The following is a 20,484-nucleotide window of genomic DNA, read 5'->3' on the forward strand; positions in this document are numbered from 1 at the left end:
CAAAAGCAAGCACATGGGCACATCCATTTTGTGAAATGGAGGCCCTCCTGTGCTGGCTTTTGCTTTTGCGGCACTAATGAAGGAAAAGCCAGCCAGCTGTAGTAAACAAAAGCTACTGCTGGGTGGCTTTCCCTTCATTAGTGCTGTAGGCGGAGGACGGGGACCGGAGACCAGAGCAGGAAAGCTGCAGCTGAATCTCGGTAAGTGCTATTTATTATTTTTTTTAAAAATAAGCACTAGCTGCGTTTTTTTTTCTAAGTTTTCTGGGCTGGAGGAGCCCGGAAAACTTAGAAATAAAACTGCAGCTTTAAAAAAGTATTTATGTTTGCGGTCGCTTTTGAAGCGACCGCAAACATAAATACAACGTTATTGTGTTGGAAAACGCTGCGGTTTTTCTTTCTATTTTTTAAATAAAAATGTTTACTAGACCATCCCTTTAAGGCTTTATGGGTCATCGACTGGCACGAACCACAGTCTTCAATTCGGTGGTCAGAACCGAGGCACCAAAGACAATTTTTGTGTGGATCTGTCAGAGACATGTTCTTTCCACGCTTCAGACATTTTTTAAATCCCGTCTTCGGCGTGGAAGTGTTCGAAGAAGACGACATAGATTTTCTTCACAAAAGATTGAAGCTCTGTTTTAAACTATCCGAAGTGAAGATAACGGAAAAACGGAACTAAAGCCAGCGGGCACGCTCGAGGCTCTTATACAGGCAATGACGTTGGTGTTCGACGGGGGCCACCGAGGGGCATCGACGCCACGGCCTCGAGGGGAGCACCCTCTGGTGGAAAGAAGAGGAACATTTTTTCCGAACCAGCAAGCTAAAGGTAAGGATATATATAAGATGAGGAATACGTGAAAGGACACAATCCATTCGAAAGACTTCGACAGCAGGGGGAGGGGAAAGTTGGGGGAAAGGTTGAACGAACGGACACAAGTATTATGCTTTAAATATACAATTTTAATTACATGTTGTTCATGTACTACTGCTACATTATATCACCCTTTACTTGTTGACACTCTGCCTAAAGTATAAACTTGTTGTATCTGATAAAACGAATAAAATCAAGTTTTAAAAAAAAGAAGAAAAAAAAAAGATGTACGGCAGTAGGTATCAAATTGCTCCACATGCTTAAAAACAACAGTGGACAAATCCAGAAAGCCGAAAGGTTGCACACTTACTAGGGCATCGGCACTATTTGAATGCATGTATATGGATAACAGAGGTCCACTAACATCTCTTGATAAATACAAATATTATTTGTTGTGGTAGACTTGTGTACCAGATTTACCTGGTTGATTCTCCAGACAAAAGCTGAGTGTCAAGAGGTCATAAAGGGATTGCTGTCCTTAGCAGCCAGCACAGCACAAAATTGCTCCAAGCTGACAATGGGCCAGCCTGTTCCGGTAAAGCCTTAAGATAAGCACTGTCAAGCTGGGGTTGTACTCTGAATTTCTCAAACCTGTTCAGGCCCCAGTCTAACGGGTGGGTGAGAGAGCCAATGGGATAATAAAGGAAGCCTTGACTAAATACATCCTCTCTCCTGGAGGTAATTGGGAAAATCACGTACCATCAGTAGAGCGTAGCAATAATTACCTGCCATGCATTTCTCAATGTGAGGGTAAAACCCCATATGAGTTGCTGTTGGACATTCCCATGTACATGCCTGACTTCTACAATCCCTCTTGTTCTTCCACCAGACCAGTTGCTACTATCAAATCTCCCGAGGGACTCTATCCATGATGAGGAAGCCTTACCACATCACCAAGATAAGCCACACAGTATCTTGAAGCCTGGAGATTGGGTGATGGATAAAATTCACAAGAAAGAAGTACTTGGACTGAGCTACAGACCCGCATGAAATTCATTGGCTCAAGAACAGCCAGCCTGCCAGCTCTGCCTCCTAGAAAAGGTACTTGTCAAGTGTTAATAAACGACCTAAAGGGAAGCTCCAGATGGTTACTCCCCTGTTCCAGAGGGAGAAGAGTATCTTGAGCAACCTGAAAAGCAAGCAGGAATATATTCCATCATGGCTGTGATTAAAAGGAAAGCAAGCGCCTTGGGCCACCAGATGAAACATTTTGTGAACAAATTTGGAAAATGTACGGTTTTAACAGCAAGAACATTTTACGAGGTAAAGTTGTACCAGCCCTGCTCTAAGGCCTAGAGACATTTCATTTTTTTCCACAGGGATTTCACTCCTATAGAAGGCCTTACATGGAAACATGTCCTTTATACTCCTAAGAGCATTCCAATGGTAACTCTTCGCTATGAACTGGGGTTAGTTTGCCTCAATGCTAGATTGCTTTGGGAAAGGTTGTTGATGTGCTCCAAAATGTGGGTCTCCCTCAAGCTTCTTTAAATGCCACATTTGGAGAAACAGCGCAGAGTGAGAAGAACCCGTATGTTAAAGTCTGTGAATCTGCTTTGTCTTCGTGAGAGTGAGAAAGGAACTATATGAACTCATAAAGAGAGCTGCCAAAGAAGAGAACATATACCAAGAAGACAATGCTAGAAGCACGGAGCAGGAAAAGGGAGCCATTCTTCTTCCTTTATTTTGTTACGATAAGTGATAGGGTCAGATAGTCATAGTTTTGGACGGCGGACACATTCTTTTTGGACATTGAGAAAAAGACGACTGATGAGCACCTTCTTTAGGTAGGGAACACCCCATAGCCACAGGGATAGCTAAGCCTTTCTTACATTTGTTTAATAAACCTTACTTTTTAAAAGAGTCTACATACTTCTTCTGACCCATCACAATACCAACTTGAGTTAGGTCAGTTCTGGACCCAGCCCAAGTATATAACCTACAGTGGGCCTAGTATGCAGCTTCAAGTACAAACACTATGTACGCTATATTAATCTAGGATAGGGTCCCCTAGAACGCATGTCTGACACCTGCAGGAAACATGTTGAGGTCTACGATGACAGTAGAATAGTTATTAATTCCCTCTAGCTCCAGAGAACAGTCGATTTATGTGGTCCACGTGTGGTATATGATAAAACATTCTTTGCCACAATGACGGGAAAATCCTGGCAAGAATCAGTTCCTCTTAACACGACATGGGGGGAGAAACAACCATATATGATGTACTTCCTCAACTACACTCATTTCTAAACTACCTCTAGTTCAAGTGATATATCCTTTTATCCAGATCAGAAAGCCATTGATGGTGAACTCTTGTAGACAGCTAATTAGCTCAACAAAAGCAATGCTAGAAAACAAAAGGGGATATATTACACACTCTTCACACTCATCAGGCACTCCAGTGACCTGGAACCTCCAGAAAAATGAGTATTATTAGAGATACAAAGGTGTAGGTCCTTATATTTCAGCCTACATACAACACTTCAGAAACCCATGTCATTTAGAAGGCAAAGCGTGCCAATTCATTGCATACGGATTCTGTGCTATTGAACTGGCCTGAAGTGAAACGGAGGCTTCTACAGTTCTCTTAGTCGTCACTGAAGCTGACATACCCACCCCTGATGCAGATCACCAACATCACAGAAACCTTTGAGGATGCATAAAATAGAGCAAAACACCTGGCCAAAGCCCTGCTGGAGAAAGCACCTGATTGGTCAAAAAGATTTCAAACCCGACTGGAAAATTTCTCCCCATCAAACGGGAGCTTCATTTTAGGAACCATTACGGACTGGCTGATTTTGTCAGTACCCTTCTTCGATCCACTGACAAGCATAATGGAATTTGTTGGAAACATAGGCACAGGAATTCCTCCAGTCTTCTAAATCCTTACAGCTGGATTAACCTTGATCATATTACCCACCAAGAACCACTGCTGATTTACTAAGTGAAGAGCTGTGTATAACAAATATAAAATCTGGGCTCTCTAGGTACACGTATCCATGTAGGGAGCCAGCATACAGGATAGGCCTTTCTGCAGAAACTGTGGAGAAGTAATACAATATGAGAAGTTGCGCTCCATACAAAAAATAGTTTAGTAAAGTTTACTGTATATTATTTATGCAAATAGTCACGTTTCTGTACTCTTCCATGTCAATCACGTGAGTTTACATTATAATAGAGTTTGTTCAAAACAAGGTAACATTGAAATGAAAATTGCTACAAGGCTTACAAGGTGTGCATTGAAACCAAATTTGCTTTGACCAACACGTTTTTTGCACTGGGGACAGTAATTAAGACTCAAAATAGGCTTGTTCAAGGTCACAACTTTCTGTTTATTTAGTATATATCAGTTAATATGTATATAAAAATATCTTCTCTTGAGTGTAGTATGAGCATAACACACTGATGAAGGTTCCTGTGTGGCATCTGAGAACCTTGGGCAGGGCGGGGCAAAGTCTCACGACCATCAATCCTGAAGTGGTTGAGGGCAGAGGCCAGTGCTGACTGCAGCGGCAGTGTGGTGTTCCAGGGCCAGACCGGACGGCAAACCGATTCAGAGACCGTGGACGTGAGAACCGGGTGGCGTGAGATCCTTGACGCTCGTACCAAAGCCCTGCTGCGGGACAAAGGACGACATGTGTGGAACCATACAGATGGCCTCAGGTTTCTGCTCCTGCATAGATTGAGAGGACCCTTGTTACTGCAGAGTCCCCTTGAGGCTCAAGGCTCATTAATTTATCGTCCTGGTGTGGCAGCCCGTGTAGACTTGTGGAGTAGTGTTACTGCTCTCCACATAAATACTGACCTACACATCATGCTGCTTTTTCACACACACAAGCACAGCAAGAAGTTATCCCCTCGGCTGAACCACAGACCTGTGACATCCTGTTGGTTAAAGGAAGTTAGGTGGTGCACCCAGTGTGGATGGCCTCTTGCGGACCATGACCAGAGGTTCGAATAAAGGACTCCTATACAAATAACCCCCTCCAGGGAGTCACTGCAGGAGACCTTGTTGCGGAGCAGTCAAAGCTGCAGATCCGTCTGAGCAGCGACATATTGACCCAACAGTAGAGGCGATGCAGTCCGGATTCTCATCAGTGAACTCCAAATTAGATTATCTTTTGGCTAATATCAGCTCGCTGGGTGCCAAACTTGAGAAAGAAAGCGGCCGCATGCAGAAACTAGATAGAACCAGGGACATGAAGACCAAATGACCGTTTTTGAAATGGTTATGACGCCCACAAGAAAGAAGTGGTGCCAGGGTGAAATGTGAGGACCTTGACTCTCGATCCAGAGGAAACTATATACGTATAGATGGGGCTCCAGAGTCAACTATTAAAGGCCCTATGGAACTGTTTGTGCAGAATCGTCTTAATGTAATGCTGGATAGGCCATTGTTCTCCCCCCAAAAGCAGGTTGAGAGGGCCTATTGGACTCTGCAGCTACCACTTATGCTTGGGGCCCTGTCGCAGACCATCATAGCGAGAGCCCTTAACTACAAAGACAGGGGCCCAATTCTTATACTGGCCAGGGAGCGCAGCTAGCTACACTTTGAATCCAGCAGAGTGTTGGTATACCCAGACTTTTTGCCTACTGTTCAATCGGCACACAAGTCATTTGCCTCGATAAGGCAGCCCCTGAGAGATCGCCAAGTGCCGTATGTAGCCCTGTTTCCCTCTTAGTTTAGCATCCAGTATGGCAGACATGAACATTTTTTCACATCACCCATGGAGGCCAAATCCTTAATTGAATTAAAAATACCTCCTGGATCATCTGGCTTGAAAGATACACCCGGAAAAGGGCAGACCGAATCAGGGACCCTGGCAAGGGTGATGGTTGATAGCCAACTACCAGTGGCCGCTGGCACAATTTCGTCCTTGCCGAAGAACGGCGAAGATGCATAGAGCAAGTGGTCTGCCAATTGGAGCTTGAGCTGTTATTAACTTTCTGTGGACTAAAAAAGGATGAGCTATAGGACTCACTGCTGAAGAGTAACTGCTGATGTGTACCCATGGCTCCTATACCTAGATGTTACCCACTAGCCTGGGGTGATTTGCGAGCCACATAGAAGGGAATGGACGCACTGATGGCCCAATGCATTGTTTAAAGCTGCCCTACAGCTCTGTTAATACTTTGTTCTGTGCACTTAACGAGTGTACATGGTTGGGCTACACTGTACGAATTGCGCTAGAGTGCTGCTGACAACGCCCCCTTTGAATTTTCAATTAGTTATTGTTATTTGGGCCTCGTTGTCAAGTTGGGAAGGATGGTGTGGGTGGGTTAATACACAAAATGTGTTAGTTGCATCGATGAGACGTATCACTTCCCATGAAATTGTGCATTGTGGTATATCAGTCTGGCCTGGTAGGCAATATGCTGTTATCTATTTGCTCCCTTGTCCCTACCTATGGCTGCACCGTTAACGCTCCTTAGCTGGAATGCCAGGAAATTGTTTTTCATACATTGAATGCCACTCCCCCCAAATAGTAATGCTATAGGACACTCGCACATTTTCGGACATACATAAAGCTTTCACCCCTAAGTCGGGGGGAAATAGGTGTTATAACTCCTATTCTTTGCAAGCGTGTGGGGTACTTACCTTAATTCACCAGACCCTTCTGTTTCAGCTAATTAAATCCATTGCATACCCTTTGAGTAGGTATATATCGGTGGTGGGGAAGGTTATCGGCTTGGATATGCTCCTTGTGAATACCTACAAGCTGCATATAGATGATGCTGCATTCTACATACAATTGGCCTCACTATTAGACACATGGGAGGGAGTCTCTGTGATACGGGGAGGGGATTGCAACACAATCCTGAGTGTAGAACAAGATCAGTCTATTAGCTCTAATAGACACCTTACTGCCGTGTCGAAAATGATCCTTCAGATCATGGTACAGTTCCAATTGGCGGATGTCTGGATGAACCTACACCCTGCCCAGGAGAGGGACTATTCCTATTTCTCTACGGTCCCCGACATGAAGGCCAGTATTGACTACAAGCTGATTTCCCTATCATTACTTGACCATTTTGTGGAGTGTAATTTATTGCCTAGTATGTATTCAGACCAGTCACCAATCAGACTGATTATCAAAATAGACATATCTCACACGACCCGCCCTTATGGAGGTTAAACCCCCTCCATTTTATAGGATAAAGCATTCTCCCTGATACTGACTGATAACATTTCTGTCTTCCTGTCTTCCTGGAATGCAATGTAGGTTCGATCTCCTCACATTCCACTATGTGGGAGACATTTAAAATATTTGTAAGAGGTATAGCACTCTCCTCATCTGGGCATACTTAAAACATAATGGCGCAGCTAAACATGGAGGAAACAAAGATACCTAAACTGGAAAAGCAATATGGTATTAGTCTTACACCCGTCCTGCTAGGAGAAATTAAAACAGAACTCCTAGTGTATTGTGAACTAGCAGAGCGTGAAACACGATGTATTAACAAACCAGTGATGCCGTAGATATGGTGAAGCTGATAGCCAGGGCAGGGTCGAGAGCTGCGAGATCAGAATCGTACGCAGGGATGATAAAGGGATACAAACCCTAGATGGAACAGTACACAATGATAACACTTCCATATTTCCATATCCAATACCTTCACAGGCTTTTATGTAGTCCTCTACTCAAACTGGCACAAAATCTACACCAGACATGGAGATATCTGTCCAACGTACACCTGCCAACCCTAACGTCGGAGGCGCGGCACCACTGAATGCACCACTTCAACTGGAGAAAATAGTGTCAGCAATCTCAGACCTCCCATCAGGTCAGGCTCCCGGATGCGAAGGCCTAGGGGAGGAATTTTATAAAGACCTTAAATACACTCTAGCACCACTTCTCATACAGGTCTGCAATGAATCCATGGAATGTGGCTCGCTAGCTCCCACAATGCAGGAATCAGTCATCACAGTTCTACTAAAGCCGAACAAACCATCGGAATGCATGGGATCTGTGAAGGCATCATGAAGTACGTCTCAGACGACAGACTTGAAGTTCAAACAAAAGATATTTATTAACTTAAATGTCAGGATTGTAGAAGGACCAACTTGCCCGGTGATAAGGTGGGATTTCCCTACCTGAACAAAACTGAGTCAAAGAGTTCAACTCTAAAGTCTGTCTGTGTCCAAAACCTATTCTTGCCCTCACAGCTAAAGCTACCAAAGGTGTAGGGATGTTACAAACAAAATAAACAGTGTTTAACTCAAAGTCTGAGCTTCTTTCAGCTCTCTGCTTTCTTTCAACTTCCCTTCGCCAAGTGCAAAAAGGTTACACATAAAGTCTCAAGATTACCTTATTCACGTTCAAGGCAACACTGTTTCAAACAATCCTTGGGATTCACTTCCTTAAGTTCCAAGTAACACCGTTCAAAAAACAAAAGTGGTCTTGAGGCTTCATCCTCCAGACAGCCTGTACAGTTCCTCAAGTCTCAGGGTTCCCATACCCAAGACTTTAACTCTGCCAAGTTTATTTCAGTCTTTTCAAAAGTACAACACAACTCAAGGACAACTTGACCCTCCTTCTAGTTTGGATCACCAGTACACTCGCAATGCTTCTCCTTGGTTTCTTTCACAATGTCTATTAATTTCTCCTCATTCAGGGCTCACTGGTCTAGGTACAGTTGTCAGACGAAAAGGTCCACCCATCACAGGTCGCACAACTACGATCCATAGGTACTAGGCCACACAGGTTCTTCAGCTCCTGCTCCTGTGTACCAAGTTACTTTGACTTCATTCTTCTTTGTTGGCCTCTCGGCATTATGTGCATGTTTTACATTTCTCTGTCATCTCCTTGTCAACCTCTTGGTTCTGCCATCACTTGCCACACACTTCTTGCCAGTCTGTGGCCTTGCTCCATTGCATTCACTCATAAAAGTTCATCTTTGTGGGGTTTTATTCATATCCCACCTTCTGTAACACACTTTCACACTTATACCCTTTTCCCTAGTTTATTTTCATATGGGCACTTTGATTGACCTTCGAGATTTGCTTTGGCCATAACGTTTTTACAGCATTCATTATTCAAATATATTCTACTTCAAAGTTTCATTCAATTTGGTATTCAATATGCCTCAGTTATGTTTAATTTCACCTTTTCATTCAGGTCAGCATTTAAAATGCATTCATTAGGCTTAACTTTAAGTTTCCACTCAGTTCGTCATTTACAATACATTCGTTAAGCTTAGTTTCAGTTTCTATTCGGTTCGATATTCAATAGGCATTTGCTGAACTTGTTTTCAAAGACTGAGGTATTCACACTCTGTTTGGAGCATCCCAGTGTCCAGTGCTTTACCTGACACTCAACGGCTTTTTTCAGCTCCTTCCAACGGTCCCCGTGGCTTCCTCTCTACTCGCGAGGCCAGCGTGCTGTCTGGTGCGGGCCCTGCTCGCATGCTGGCCATTCTTCTCCACACTCTGTCAATTGGAGAAGTTTCGCTCCCAGCGCATACGGCTTTCTCTCTATCCTTGGTTCGCCTGATTCGTCCGCAGCTCCTGTGGCTCGCGTTCTGTGCTGGAGGCTCCGACACCTGTGGCCATGGCACGGCCCACATGGCTTGGGCCCCACAAGTTCCTTGGATATCTGTTGGCGTCCTGGCTCCTGCTTCGGTCCCACCACGGCTACCTCCACACAAAGGGTCCTCTGCTGATCTCTCCCACGCAGGCCTGCCTGTTTCTTTGGTCCTGTTCCCTAACCCTCATTGTATGCACCTGCAACCCGTTAATAGGTTGCCGGTGTGGATCCTTACTTAGGTTTGCTTGACAATGATTAAAGGGACATGCCGGCCTCTCTGCAGGCATCTTCTTCGTCCCAGTACCAGAGTGGTAAAATAAAGGGGTAGTGTGTATAACTCTCAGTCTCCTCTTCCTCGTCCGAGTACTGTCAAATGTGGGAGAATGAGGGGTGTGGCATTGCAATAGCTCATAATGGTCAGGAGAGGGTTAGGCTGGTCATTAATAGGGTAAGGGGGATACCATGTCTCATCTGTGGATACCCCACTACCAATCACAGTGGACCCCACCACCCAGGTGATTCTCCCTTGCTTCTCCATCCCCAAGGTCAGGATACAAGAGTTGAGGATCCAGGGGGTTATGGAGTGAAAATGCCCTCAATTTTTTCACAGATCTTAATCGCCCTGTCTCCTTGATTAACACTGATGCTAAAATATTTGCCAAAATATTGGCAAGCAGATTGTTGCCAGTGATGATGTAATTGCTAGACGTAGACCAAGCAGGGTTTATCCGTCTAGGTCAACGGCTTTCAACCTAAGGCACCTATTCGGCTTCTATCACAAATCAATGCTCGGGCTGATGCGGTAGTTGCGACACTTGACGCTGAGAAGGCGTTCGATTCAGTCTTATCTCATGGAACTTTCTGTTCTATTCTTGAATCCTTTCAATTGAGGGCATCCTACATAAACCGTGTCCAACTGCTATTCTCTGCTCACGTGCTAGGAAACGAGCAAATGGGGTCATATCAGAACCTATTTCGTTGGTAAGAGGCACGAGACAGGGATGCCCCTTGTCCCCTCTACTATTTGCACTATGTATTGAACCATTAGATTAGCAGAAATAGTCCAATCAACGCATGGGCAGGGTGGCCTGTGCATCTCAGGCCCCCCAGATATAATATCCCTGTATGAGGATAATGCTTTGCTTTACATTCGTAATCTGGAGCAGAACCTTCACCATATTCTAGACGAAGTACAGAATCTTTCTAGACATTCAGGGAATTGCATTAATTAGTGCAAGTCAGAATTGTATCCGCTGATGAATAGCACCCTGATGGGATTTATATGGGCTCCCGACACTATTACACACTTGGGGATATGTCTTTCAGAATCCTCTAGATCTTTGTTCGCTGATAAGATAGCGGCTTATCTTCCAATACTCACTGGAAAACTGGATTTCTGGACTAGTCTACCGATCTCATTGTACGGATGGCTACCACTGTTGAAAATGATAGTGTTGCCCAAACTGCTTTTTTATTTTACAAATATACTGATCTGGCCAGGGAAGGCAGTATTTGATGTAATCCGTTTGTTGGTCTCAAAGTTCCTAGAGGGATCAGGTGTTGCCAGAATGGCAAGGGAGGGCATGGTTAAACCTTACGAACAAGGGGTTCAGGCGGCACCAGATTTTGAATTACATTACCTAACCACCCAGGCCCAATTTTCAGCACACGGGTACTCTTCTCCCATTCACTCTCATGTAGAAATTGAAAAAATCAGTGCAAGGCCGCTCAACCTTTGTTCCATAATTTTTGGTGATCAATACGCTGACAACTGCATGTTTGACCCACTTAGGACAACAGTGTGTGCCTGGTCTAGGCTGTTTAAGGGAATGTAGATAAAAGCTCCTTATAGTACAAATGCACCACTATGGGGGTTTCTGGGCACCCTATCCACTCAGGACAAAAACATACAAATTATATGGGATCCACAATGAACACTCAACTTGGGAGGCACATCTTTCCTGGGGTGAAGTTCGTTACCATGACATAATGTATTGCTAAACTGGGAAATAATCAGATAGTGGTATTGCAGTACATTCATATGCCCACTGCTTTCAAGCGGGTGTAGCCGTCATTTCCTGATGAACCAGAAAAACACACACTGGTGGACACTATTACACAAGAATCAATTAGTCGTAAAATGGTAGACCCTGTCCAAGGTTCGATTGCAATGTGAAGCGGACTTAGGTAGTGATCTATCTGATGAAATATGGGCAAGACACTCTTTGCACTCAGAAAGTGTCCCTTAACACCAGGAACCGGCTGATCCAATTCAAAGTCCTCAACAGATTACACCATACAAAGATTGCCAGATTCACTAACAGAACCAGTGATACTTGCCCTAAATGCTATGTTATACCCATTTTCTGGACGTGTCCATGTACTCGGAGTTCTGGTCCGAAGTAGAGAGCACATTGGCAGATATAACCCCTATATTAACACCTGCAAAATATCTTTTGGGAGACATTGGTAAAAGTACAGTAGAGAATCGTAGACTGTTCAACCTACCATGCTTAATTGGCAAAAAATAAATCGGTCAGTTATGTAAATCACATTTAGCTCCTACAAGGAATTGGCTTATTCAAATGAGAGGGAAGAAGACTACATCTCTACCATCCCAGCGCCCCAAGACTGTTTGGTGGGTGGGGAGGGTATCACACTTATATGTGCACTTATATGTACAATAAAGATACCGACGAGGATGTGACTAATTAGGGATCTTGACCTTTATATACTATGGAAAGCTTGTGTTTGTGTTATTGCGTACACCAGGCACTATTACTATGTCATAAGGAACCAACTAAACAAAATATGTTGCAAGACTGCTATACCTTATTTGTTTCTAATGCCAAGAAAGGAGGTGTACCTCATTGATGCCTAAATAAAGTTGATTTAACAAAAAAAAGAAAAGTGGCAGCAATAGAAATCATGTCTTCTGCTTAAAGAGTATGAGGTTTAAAGTGTCTTCTTGGGTTTATACAATTTTAAATTGTTAATGGCTGCTCCTCGCTGCCTGTGAGACCACAAACTGTTGAAATGCTGGACAGAAGAGGGAGACAATTGCATGCCTGGGTACTTTATCTTCCAGGTAATTCACAGCACTCCACAACTGTCAGACAATGTTAATTTTCAGTGGTACTGCCTTAGTTTCTATTTTTACCTCACTCCTTATCTTTCTCTCTACTATCCCTACCCTCCTTTCCTTGTCCTCTACATAGCACTTTTAAATAACCTGAATGCATTGTTAAGTTCTATAAAAGAAACCTGCATCACATACAAGACTGTCTGAATAAGTATACAATTATTTGTTTGTATTCTGGCGTGAGAACGCACCAGGGTGATCAGACAAATAAAGACTTGTGGAGAGACACTTACATTGCTGATGTACTCAAGCGGTGTCAGACTGAAGGTGGGCAGGTCATCTGTCAGTGTTTCACCAGTACCAGCGGAACTCCAGCACTGGGGAAAAGCAAAGGTGAGACTCAGACATGTCTTAAAAACACCAGAAGGCTCACAGACATCTTAATCGGAGGGTGTAGAGTGAAATGATTAAAGCAGAGAGTAAGTAAAAAGCCAGAGGACAGTTAATTTGCAAAGTAAACCAAAAAAACAAGTTCATTGGCTGAAAGAACAATCTGCATGGAATGCAGCCCTGGAATTGACCATGAAAACCACTGGACAAAAGGAACACACAACATTTTTAAAACAGTACACATTTCTAGTTAAGAGTTTAATTAAAACAAATCCTTTGCACATGAGATATGTTTTCAAAAGGTAGACACATGCAGTCTTAATGTAGGGCCATCATTTCGTAAAATGACTGATGTTATTTTCTACATTTCCAGCTGAGAGTTTGATTTTAAGAAAACAAATCACATGTAACTGTTGAATGTAATATGTTTTCAAAGCTGTTGTGAGGGGTCAGTAATGTGAGGTGGACGACTTTGAAAAGAGTTTTCCAAATTTGCTATTTTATTAAATCAAAAAGGATGAACGCCTCACTGTCCCTACCCAAATGAGTATTTCCCTGCCTAAAGTATCTAACGGAAACACTCTAATAAAGGATAGCTGTCCCTCACACTTAAACATTCAACAAAGTAATAAGGAAATACATTGCAATTCAACATAACAAAACATCATAATTGAACCGGTAATATGATCACATTCTTGGCTTATGCTCTTGGTGAATTGCCTTCCCCAGATTCCACCAGGTATCTTATTCCACAGTTCAAAAGAAAATAAGAAAATCCTGGTTAATAACAAAGTTCTATCACAGTTCTTTGTAACTTCCACTGGACAAAACAAAATGTTCTTTCTCTCCTTCACATAAACATTCATTTCAGGATAACCTTCTCCACAAGGCACCACAACTTGTCTGTCAGTATGATTTTCGCCACAACTGAATGCCTTCAAGAAATGTAACTCCTCTACAACAGGATTATACAATTATTCCTTCAGCACCGACAGTTGCAAATACAAGTGCACCTCAGAATAATCTTTTCCCTAAGGTAGTACACATTGGGCCTCATTACGAGTCCGGCGGTAACCGACCCGGAAAAACCGGCAGGTTACCGCCGGACTCTTATTACCATTCCGCCTATGTGATTCCCAGAATCACCGGGGCATTACAACCCCAGTGACCCGGTAATTCCGGAGGCGGAGTTCGGTAAATCCCCAATCCCATGGAGTCCAATAGGACTCCATGCGAATGGGGAAGTGGAAACACCGGCACCATGCTGTAATGGTGCCGGTGTTTCCACGAGTGACACCTCCCGCCTGCAGAACTCGAGATCAGCCGGTCCGGAACGAACGGTGGCGGCGGGTTTACCGCCACCGTTATTTCCGGACCGGCTGACTCGTAATGAGGCTCATTGTTTTTGTCAAGATGATTTTTGACAAAACTGAATGCCTTCAAGAAATGTAACACTGCCACAACAGCTTGCTACAATTCTTCCCTCAGCACCACATATGATAACACATTGTTAATCACGACCACAGTTCAGCACATTATCAACTGCTACCTGGCCTCTTCCCATGTCAGGCCTACTGCTTTAAATGTTCGCCATCCGGGTTTACTCACCTGTCCAAATAGCTGTTTATAAACAGCATGTGCTTCAGTGGTAAAAACAACTTGAATAACTTTGCAACAACTTCACAATGCTCTTTGGCTAGCAAAATTAAACTTTCATCAACCGTTTAGGCAAACAAGGTTCACTTTTATACTCTTCAAGATTCCTCTGCAATTTCTGCTCCCCTCCCTCTGAATAACTTCCTTCAGAAGGGCAGCCTCTTTTGTTTCACCACTGCAGCAGAAACCATATATTCACACCAATACCGATTTGCTTTGCTTCCTTCTTGACTTTGTCAATGCGTGTTTATATTAGCTGTTATGTATTTCAGCATGCATGAATGACACTTCACAACCCTTGGTTCTTTCATTATTCCCATTTTGTTTTTGGCACTATCTGTTGGACTTATATTGCTTAGGGTTTAAGCTCTCTTCACTTGGGTAATAGTTGCAGGCCTTTGTTTTAAATAATGCTGCCTCCCGGGGTTGACGGACTTGATATACACTAACATGACCAAGTTTACAGTCACTTTGTTTTTTAATAGGTCACTTTTGCTGCTTAGTAATATTTTGGTATTCAAAATTATCTTTATTACCTCTTTCACTCACATGCAGGTGAACTTGTCTGCCTGCACCACGCGAGTGGCATCGGAGCATCCTGGAGTCACTTTCCCACTGTGAACTCACCGATCAGGTTACACGACTCCAATCCTCTCCACGGTTGCAGGTTTTCTGCTACTGTGGCTTCCAGCGACTCGGCGAACACCTTATTCTGTCCCGCATTCACCTGTGCCACTTGTTGCAGGAGCCCACCTGGCTTCTGATAGTTCCAGTTGCACAGCAGCCACCAGTGACCTCTCTAAAGGGAAAACGTCACTCGCTGCTTTTGCCTTCCGCTGCACAGTCTCTGCAGAATGAGCATTCCCAGGGACAGCAGTCCCTCGACACGCTTCCCGCTGCACGACCTCTGCACCTGGGACCTCTGAAGACACAGACCCTCTCTGGACCAGCCACAGTCTTTGGCTTCACAACGGTCTCAGCGTTTTCCTTCTCCAGCCCCGAATTCAGCTACATAAACGGTCTGCACAGCTTCTTCTGCTAACACTGCTCTCTTGCTTTCTCCTTCCTGCCTGCACCTGGGGAGCCTTTTAAGCCTCACAGTCTCCTTTCAGGTGTGGGTCTTTTACATTAATTGACTGACCACTCCTGTATTGTTCCTCTTCAACCTCGTCCTCATCCCAGAACTTGGGGAATTATGGGACTTGAAGTCCCCAGTAAAAAAGCTTGTTTTTCTGTAATTTATAACATTCTCTAAACAAGTGTCAAAGTTTAGTCATGGGGGCTTGATTGATAGGAGGAATAAAGTTCTCTAGAATTAAGACTGGTATTATTCATATATTTCCTTTCGCTATCCTCTGGTTTGAGAAAGACTTTTATTTCTCTTCATATGAAAAGGTTGTAGACTATTTTTACCTATAACAGGCTGTTTAACTTGTGGAATATACAAATCATTATGACAACAAGTCATTATGTATTTTGGCATTTGTGATACGTCTTCCCTAGAGGAAGAAAAATACTACGTCTCATCCCATGGATTCCTCTTACTCCCCTCGGCCTTTTCTCCTCCCAGGTGATCCTCCCGCAAAACATCACCCGCAAGGTCAGGAATAGGAAGCATCTGCCTTTCCCTGGCCACCTGGGAGGAGACTTTAGGCAGGGGTTTAGTAATGGGGTGTCAATTCTCAGGGTGGTCTCTAATGTGCGAAGGAGGACAATGTTTCATGGGTTCATCCTTACGATTCTCTGGACACTACCTAGTGAAATGACATGGTTTCCCACAGGAAAAACATCCAATAGGCTTGAAACTCCTGTGTGACTCGGCTGTCACACATCTATGCCTGGAGCTGGTTTAGCTCACTGCATCCCCACCCCCTGTCTTCTTGCTGTTAAAACTTCTTCCCTTGATCGACCAGGTGATCAGGCATCTCCAGATCTTTTCGGAGGCATCCTGACGTCTCGTGTTGAAATTGCCCTTTGATGGGCATTTGCGTTTTGGATGGCTTCCTCTAACGTAGGCTGATGTAATTGCCGAATAGCTTTTTGCAAATACGGAGGAAGAGATTTGGTAAACTGTTCCAGGACAGCATCTCTTGGGTCTCTTCCAAAGTTTAGTTAGCTAACCACTTCTTAATAAGATCCAGGATCAGATAGGACACTTGTCTTAGAGTCTCACCTGGCTTTAACCGCAGACACTGCAGACGTCCTCTATAATGTTCCCGTTCTCGTCCCAATCACTCCAGGATCCCTTGCTTCAGCTCATCATATGTATTGCACCATCTGCATTTAATGCTGGAAGGCTTGCTGAGCCTCATAACTTTAGTAAAGAAGCAACATACGAGGGCTACTGGTCTCTCTGCCAGCCCGCAGTCTCTGACACTTTCAAAATTAATGAAAAATGCTGCAGGGTCTTCTTCAGTCCCTAGTTCTGTAAAACCATCAGGGTAACAGGGAGTTGTTCTCTTCGATCAATCATGACAGCCTGTAAGGCTGCCAGAGTCTCCAGAGGCTGAAAATTGACATGGAGTAGTTGCCCCTCAACTAAAGCTCGCAATAGCTCCTCCATCTTTTCAGTACCAGAGAGTCGATAAGCTGCCACTTCCCCAGTTTTGGTTGAGTCGCAAATGGGCCATCTTCCTGTTCTAGGTCTCTGGATTCTCTCCAAAGTCCCAACAAGACGCATTCGTGTGAGTCTCTCCAAAGTCCCAACAAGACGCATTCGTGTGAGGGAGTGGTTTGTGATCCTGAAGGTTCCGTTTTTTGCGTTGTGGGGGTTCCACGTGGGATCTTTCCCTGGTCTTGAGCTTGTTTCGGATACTGTTGTTGGGGGGGATTCTCTTTTTTCCCTCCAGCGTGCTTAAGTGTTCATTTAGACTTAGTAAGGCAAATAAATTTTCCATCACCAGTACCTCTCTATCCAGGGTGTAAAGGAACCACTTCCTTCGGGTCTTCTAATGCTTTCATCACAAACAAGATGTGGGTGACCTCTGGTAACAGGGTCTACCAGATTCCACATGTGATGGCGTCTCCACAAATAACCATTCTGACGCCACTCTTCATTCCAAGGGTGTTTATTTGTATAATAGACTAGCTTGAAGAAACCTCGGGGTACCACTACTAGCTTTCCTCTTACTACTACCACTACCATTACCGCCTACTACTACCACTTTTAACTCCCACTACACTTCCATTACCTCCACTTACAACACCCATCCCATCTCTCTACCCCCTACTACACTCACTCCTCACACCCATGCACAGCCACTCCACAGATCCCTCTCACTCAATCAACCCCCACATTCCTTCCATGCTCTCCCCTCCTCTGGTCTCTCGGGTGTCGTCCTCTGCATCCTGCCCTCACCCACCTAACCGAAACTGAACCGCTCCCAGATTGCCCGTAAATATTCCACCCCATCCCTTCACTGGCCAACTTATCCTGACCAATAACTCACCTGGTTCCACGGAGTGTGAGAGGGAAAGGGCTTGGGAAGGGCTCTAAAGGGCTTGTAAACCCTGCCTCGTCCTTTCACAATGTGGGATGCCGCGTTTCTGACATGGGCAGTATATTGGCCCCATTAATAGGTTTAGTGGATTTTCATTTTCATGGCCTTCCTGGATACCTTCCTTTACTAGAAAGTATCCCTGGTGGGTTAGTGGTTTCAGTAGCACATCTGCGTTGTTCTAGCCTGCTGCAGGGCATTCACTGCTACAGTGGTTGTCCGGGTGTTGGTCCGCCCCCTTCTCTTACTCCCCATACAGGGGTAGGCTGCTGCCTTCTTCGGCATAACTTTGCCTGGTGTTCCCCGGTGCAAAGGCTCCACTGCTGGTGTTTCCAACTGCGGTCATACGTGTCCTGCAACGCACCGCTGTTGCTTCTTTGTGGCTCTGCTGCCGCATCTGCAGGTGAGGAAGGCCAAGCAGGGGGTCTGCTGGCACTCGTTTTGGCATCTGCCTGAGTGTTGGATTGTGAGCCCATCTCTCTCCTGGCAAGTCCAGGGTGCAGGCCCTGTCACAACAGGGGGAAGTGCAAATTCTCATGCACCTGGCATAAGAGCGATTCTAATATCTAGCATTGGAGACTTCTCACAACAAAAGGCACAAAGGAAGTGCTCACACATCATACATGGGCATTAATAATCTCACAAACCAAGAACACAGATAACTGCTTACAAAAGACATTAACTGCTCACACACTGGGCATGGGACAGTGCCCACAAACCAGACAGACAGGTATTACTAACACTGTATGCATGCAGGTAGTGCTTACACATTACCAGAGGATGCTATTTCAATACGAAGCAGCATGTTCACTAAAGCAACACTCAATGAGTACACAAAACATTAGGCCACTAGAAGAAACTGCAGGAATTGGGATGATACAGTCTAGCCTTAGAAGAACAGTTACTTACCAACTGGTAACGTTCTTTCAACGGGATGTTCCTCCAACGTATTCCACATCTTTGACATGTAATGTCCACAGCTGTGCAGTTTGGAAACTTTTTCGGCAGAGGGCGTCATGCGTCAATGGCGTTGGGTCGATGTCCCTCGAAGGCCTCTGTCGAGGGCGACATCACCGGATGTTATAAATAGGACGCACGGCACCCGTAGCCTCAGTTTTTTCCCCCATAACATGTGACATGGACATATCCAATGCCTGCTCGACTGCACATAGCCTTGCGGAAACGTAAACTGCAATCGCATAGGAAATTCTCCAGAAGGGCAGGCTGGGAGGGCGATGTGGAATACGTTGGAGGAACATCCAGTCGAAAGAACGTTACCAGTTGGTAACTTGTTCTTCGAATGGATTGTGTCCTCCAACGTATTTCACATCTTTGACAGACTCCCAAAGCAGTACCAGAAAATGGAGAAGGGAAATTAATTTAGAGTACCCAATTAGTTGGCAGAATAAAGAACTGCCTTACCAAAGGCCATATCTTGACCATGAAGTGTATCAAGGGAGTAATGTTTAACAAAGGTGTGGATAGAAGCCCATGTGGTTGCATCACAAATGTTCCGAATAGGAACTCCCCTCTGCAGGACTATAGAAGTAGCCACGCCCCAAGCGGAATGAGCTTGCAACCCATCAGGAGGGTCCTTACCCGCCAAACGGTAACATTCAGTAATGGTGAGGATAATCCACCTGGACAAGGTCTGTTTCGTAACAGCCTGGCTCAATCTGTGACCAGAATACCCCACAAAGAGTTGATCGTCCAGTCTGACCCTGGACATTCTAGAAATATAATAGCTGAGAGTTCTCCTAGGATCCAACTTATGGAGTCGATCCTCATCCTTGCCAGGATGAGGAGGAGGATAGAAAGAAGGAAGAACCACTTTCTGGCTCAAATGAAATTCAGACACTACCTTAGGTAGAAAGGATGGACGTACCCTCAGTACAACCCTATCCTTGGGGAACACAGTAAAGGGCAGCTTAGATGAAAGTGCCTGCAATTCACTCACTCTGAGAGCAGAAGTAACCATAACCAAGAACACCGTCTTGAAAGACAATAACCTCAAATGACAAGAGTGCAAAGGCTCAAACGGAGCACCCATAAGGAATTTCAAAACCAAATTCAAATCCCACACCGGGGACGGCGGGAACACATTAGTGAGGCCTTTAAGAAATTGTGAAACCAAAGTAAGAACATTCTTCAGACGAGCGCTTGAAGATAGACAGCGCCGCCAGGTAACCTTTAATGGTACCCACTTGAAGGCCCCTGTGGACCAAAGAAAGTAAGAAAGACAAAACCATAGGAATGGAACACTGAAAAGGATCAACATTTTGTCATCTGCACCAGTCACAGAACCTATGCCAACGGTACAGGGATTTTGTTGATGGCCGCCTGGCCAAAAGCAACACCTCCATCACGTCATCCGAGAGGTCCCAATCCTTATTCCTCAACCTTTCAGATACCAAGTGTGAAGGTTGAGGGCTCTGACCTCTGGATGGAGGACCTGACC

At 44.6% G+C, this 20,484-nt stretch overlaps 1 protein-coding gene across 2 annotated transcripts in view; it reads right to left on the reverse strand.

Moving 5' to 3' along the window:
* COG7 (component of oligomeric golgi complex 7) overlaps window positions 1-20,484 on the reverse strand; it is a 1,349,184-nt gene that overhangs the window by 141,059 nt on the left and 1,187,641 nt on the right. For both annotated transcript variants that reach the window (XM_069647398.1, XM_069647397.1), the window contains exon 15: window positions 12,777-12,860. In XM_069647398.1, coding sequence (XP_069503499.1) covers window positions 12,777-12,860 — 84 coding nt within the window. The remainder of the gene's footprint in view (window positions 1-12,776; window positions 12,861-20,484) is intronic.

This window comes from Ambystoma mexicanum, chromosome 2q (assembly GCF_040938575.1).
Source record: "Ambystoma mexicanum isolate Mex_15411 chromosome 2q, UKY_AmexF1_1, whole genome shotgun sequence".
Taxonomy (NCBI): Eukaryota; Metazoa; Chordata; class Amphibia; order Caudata; family Ambystomatidae; genus Ambystoma; species Ambystoma mexicanum.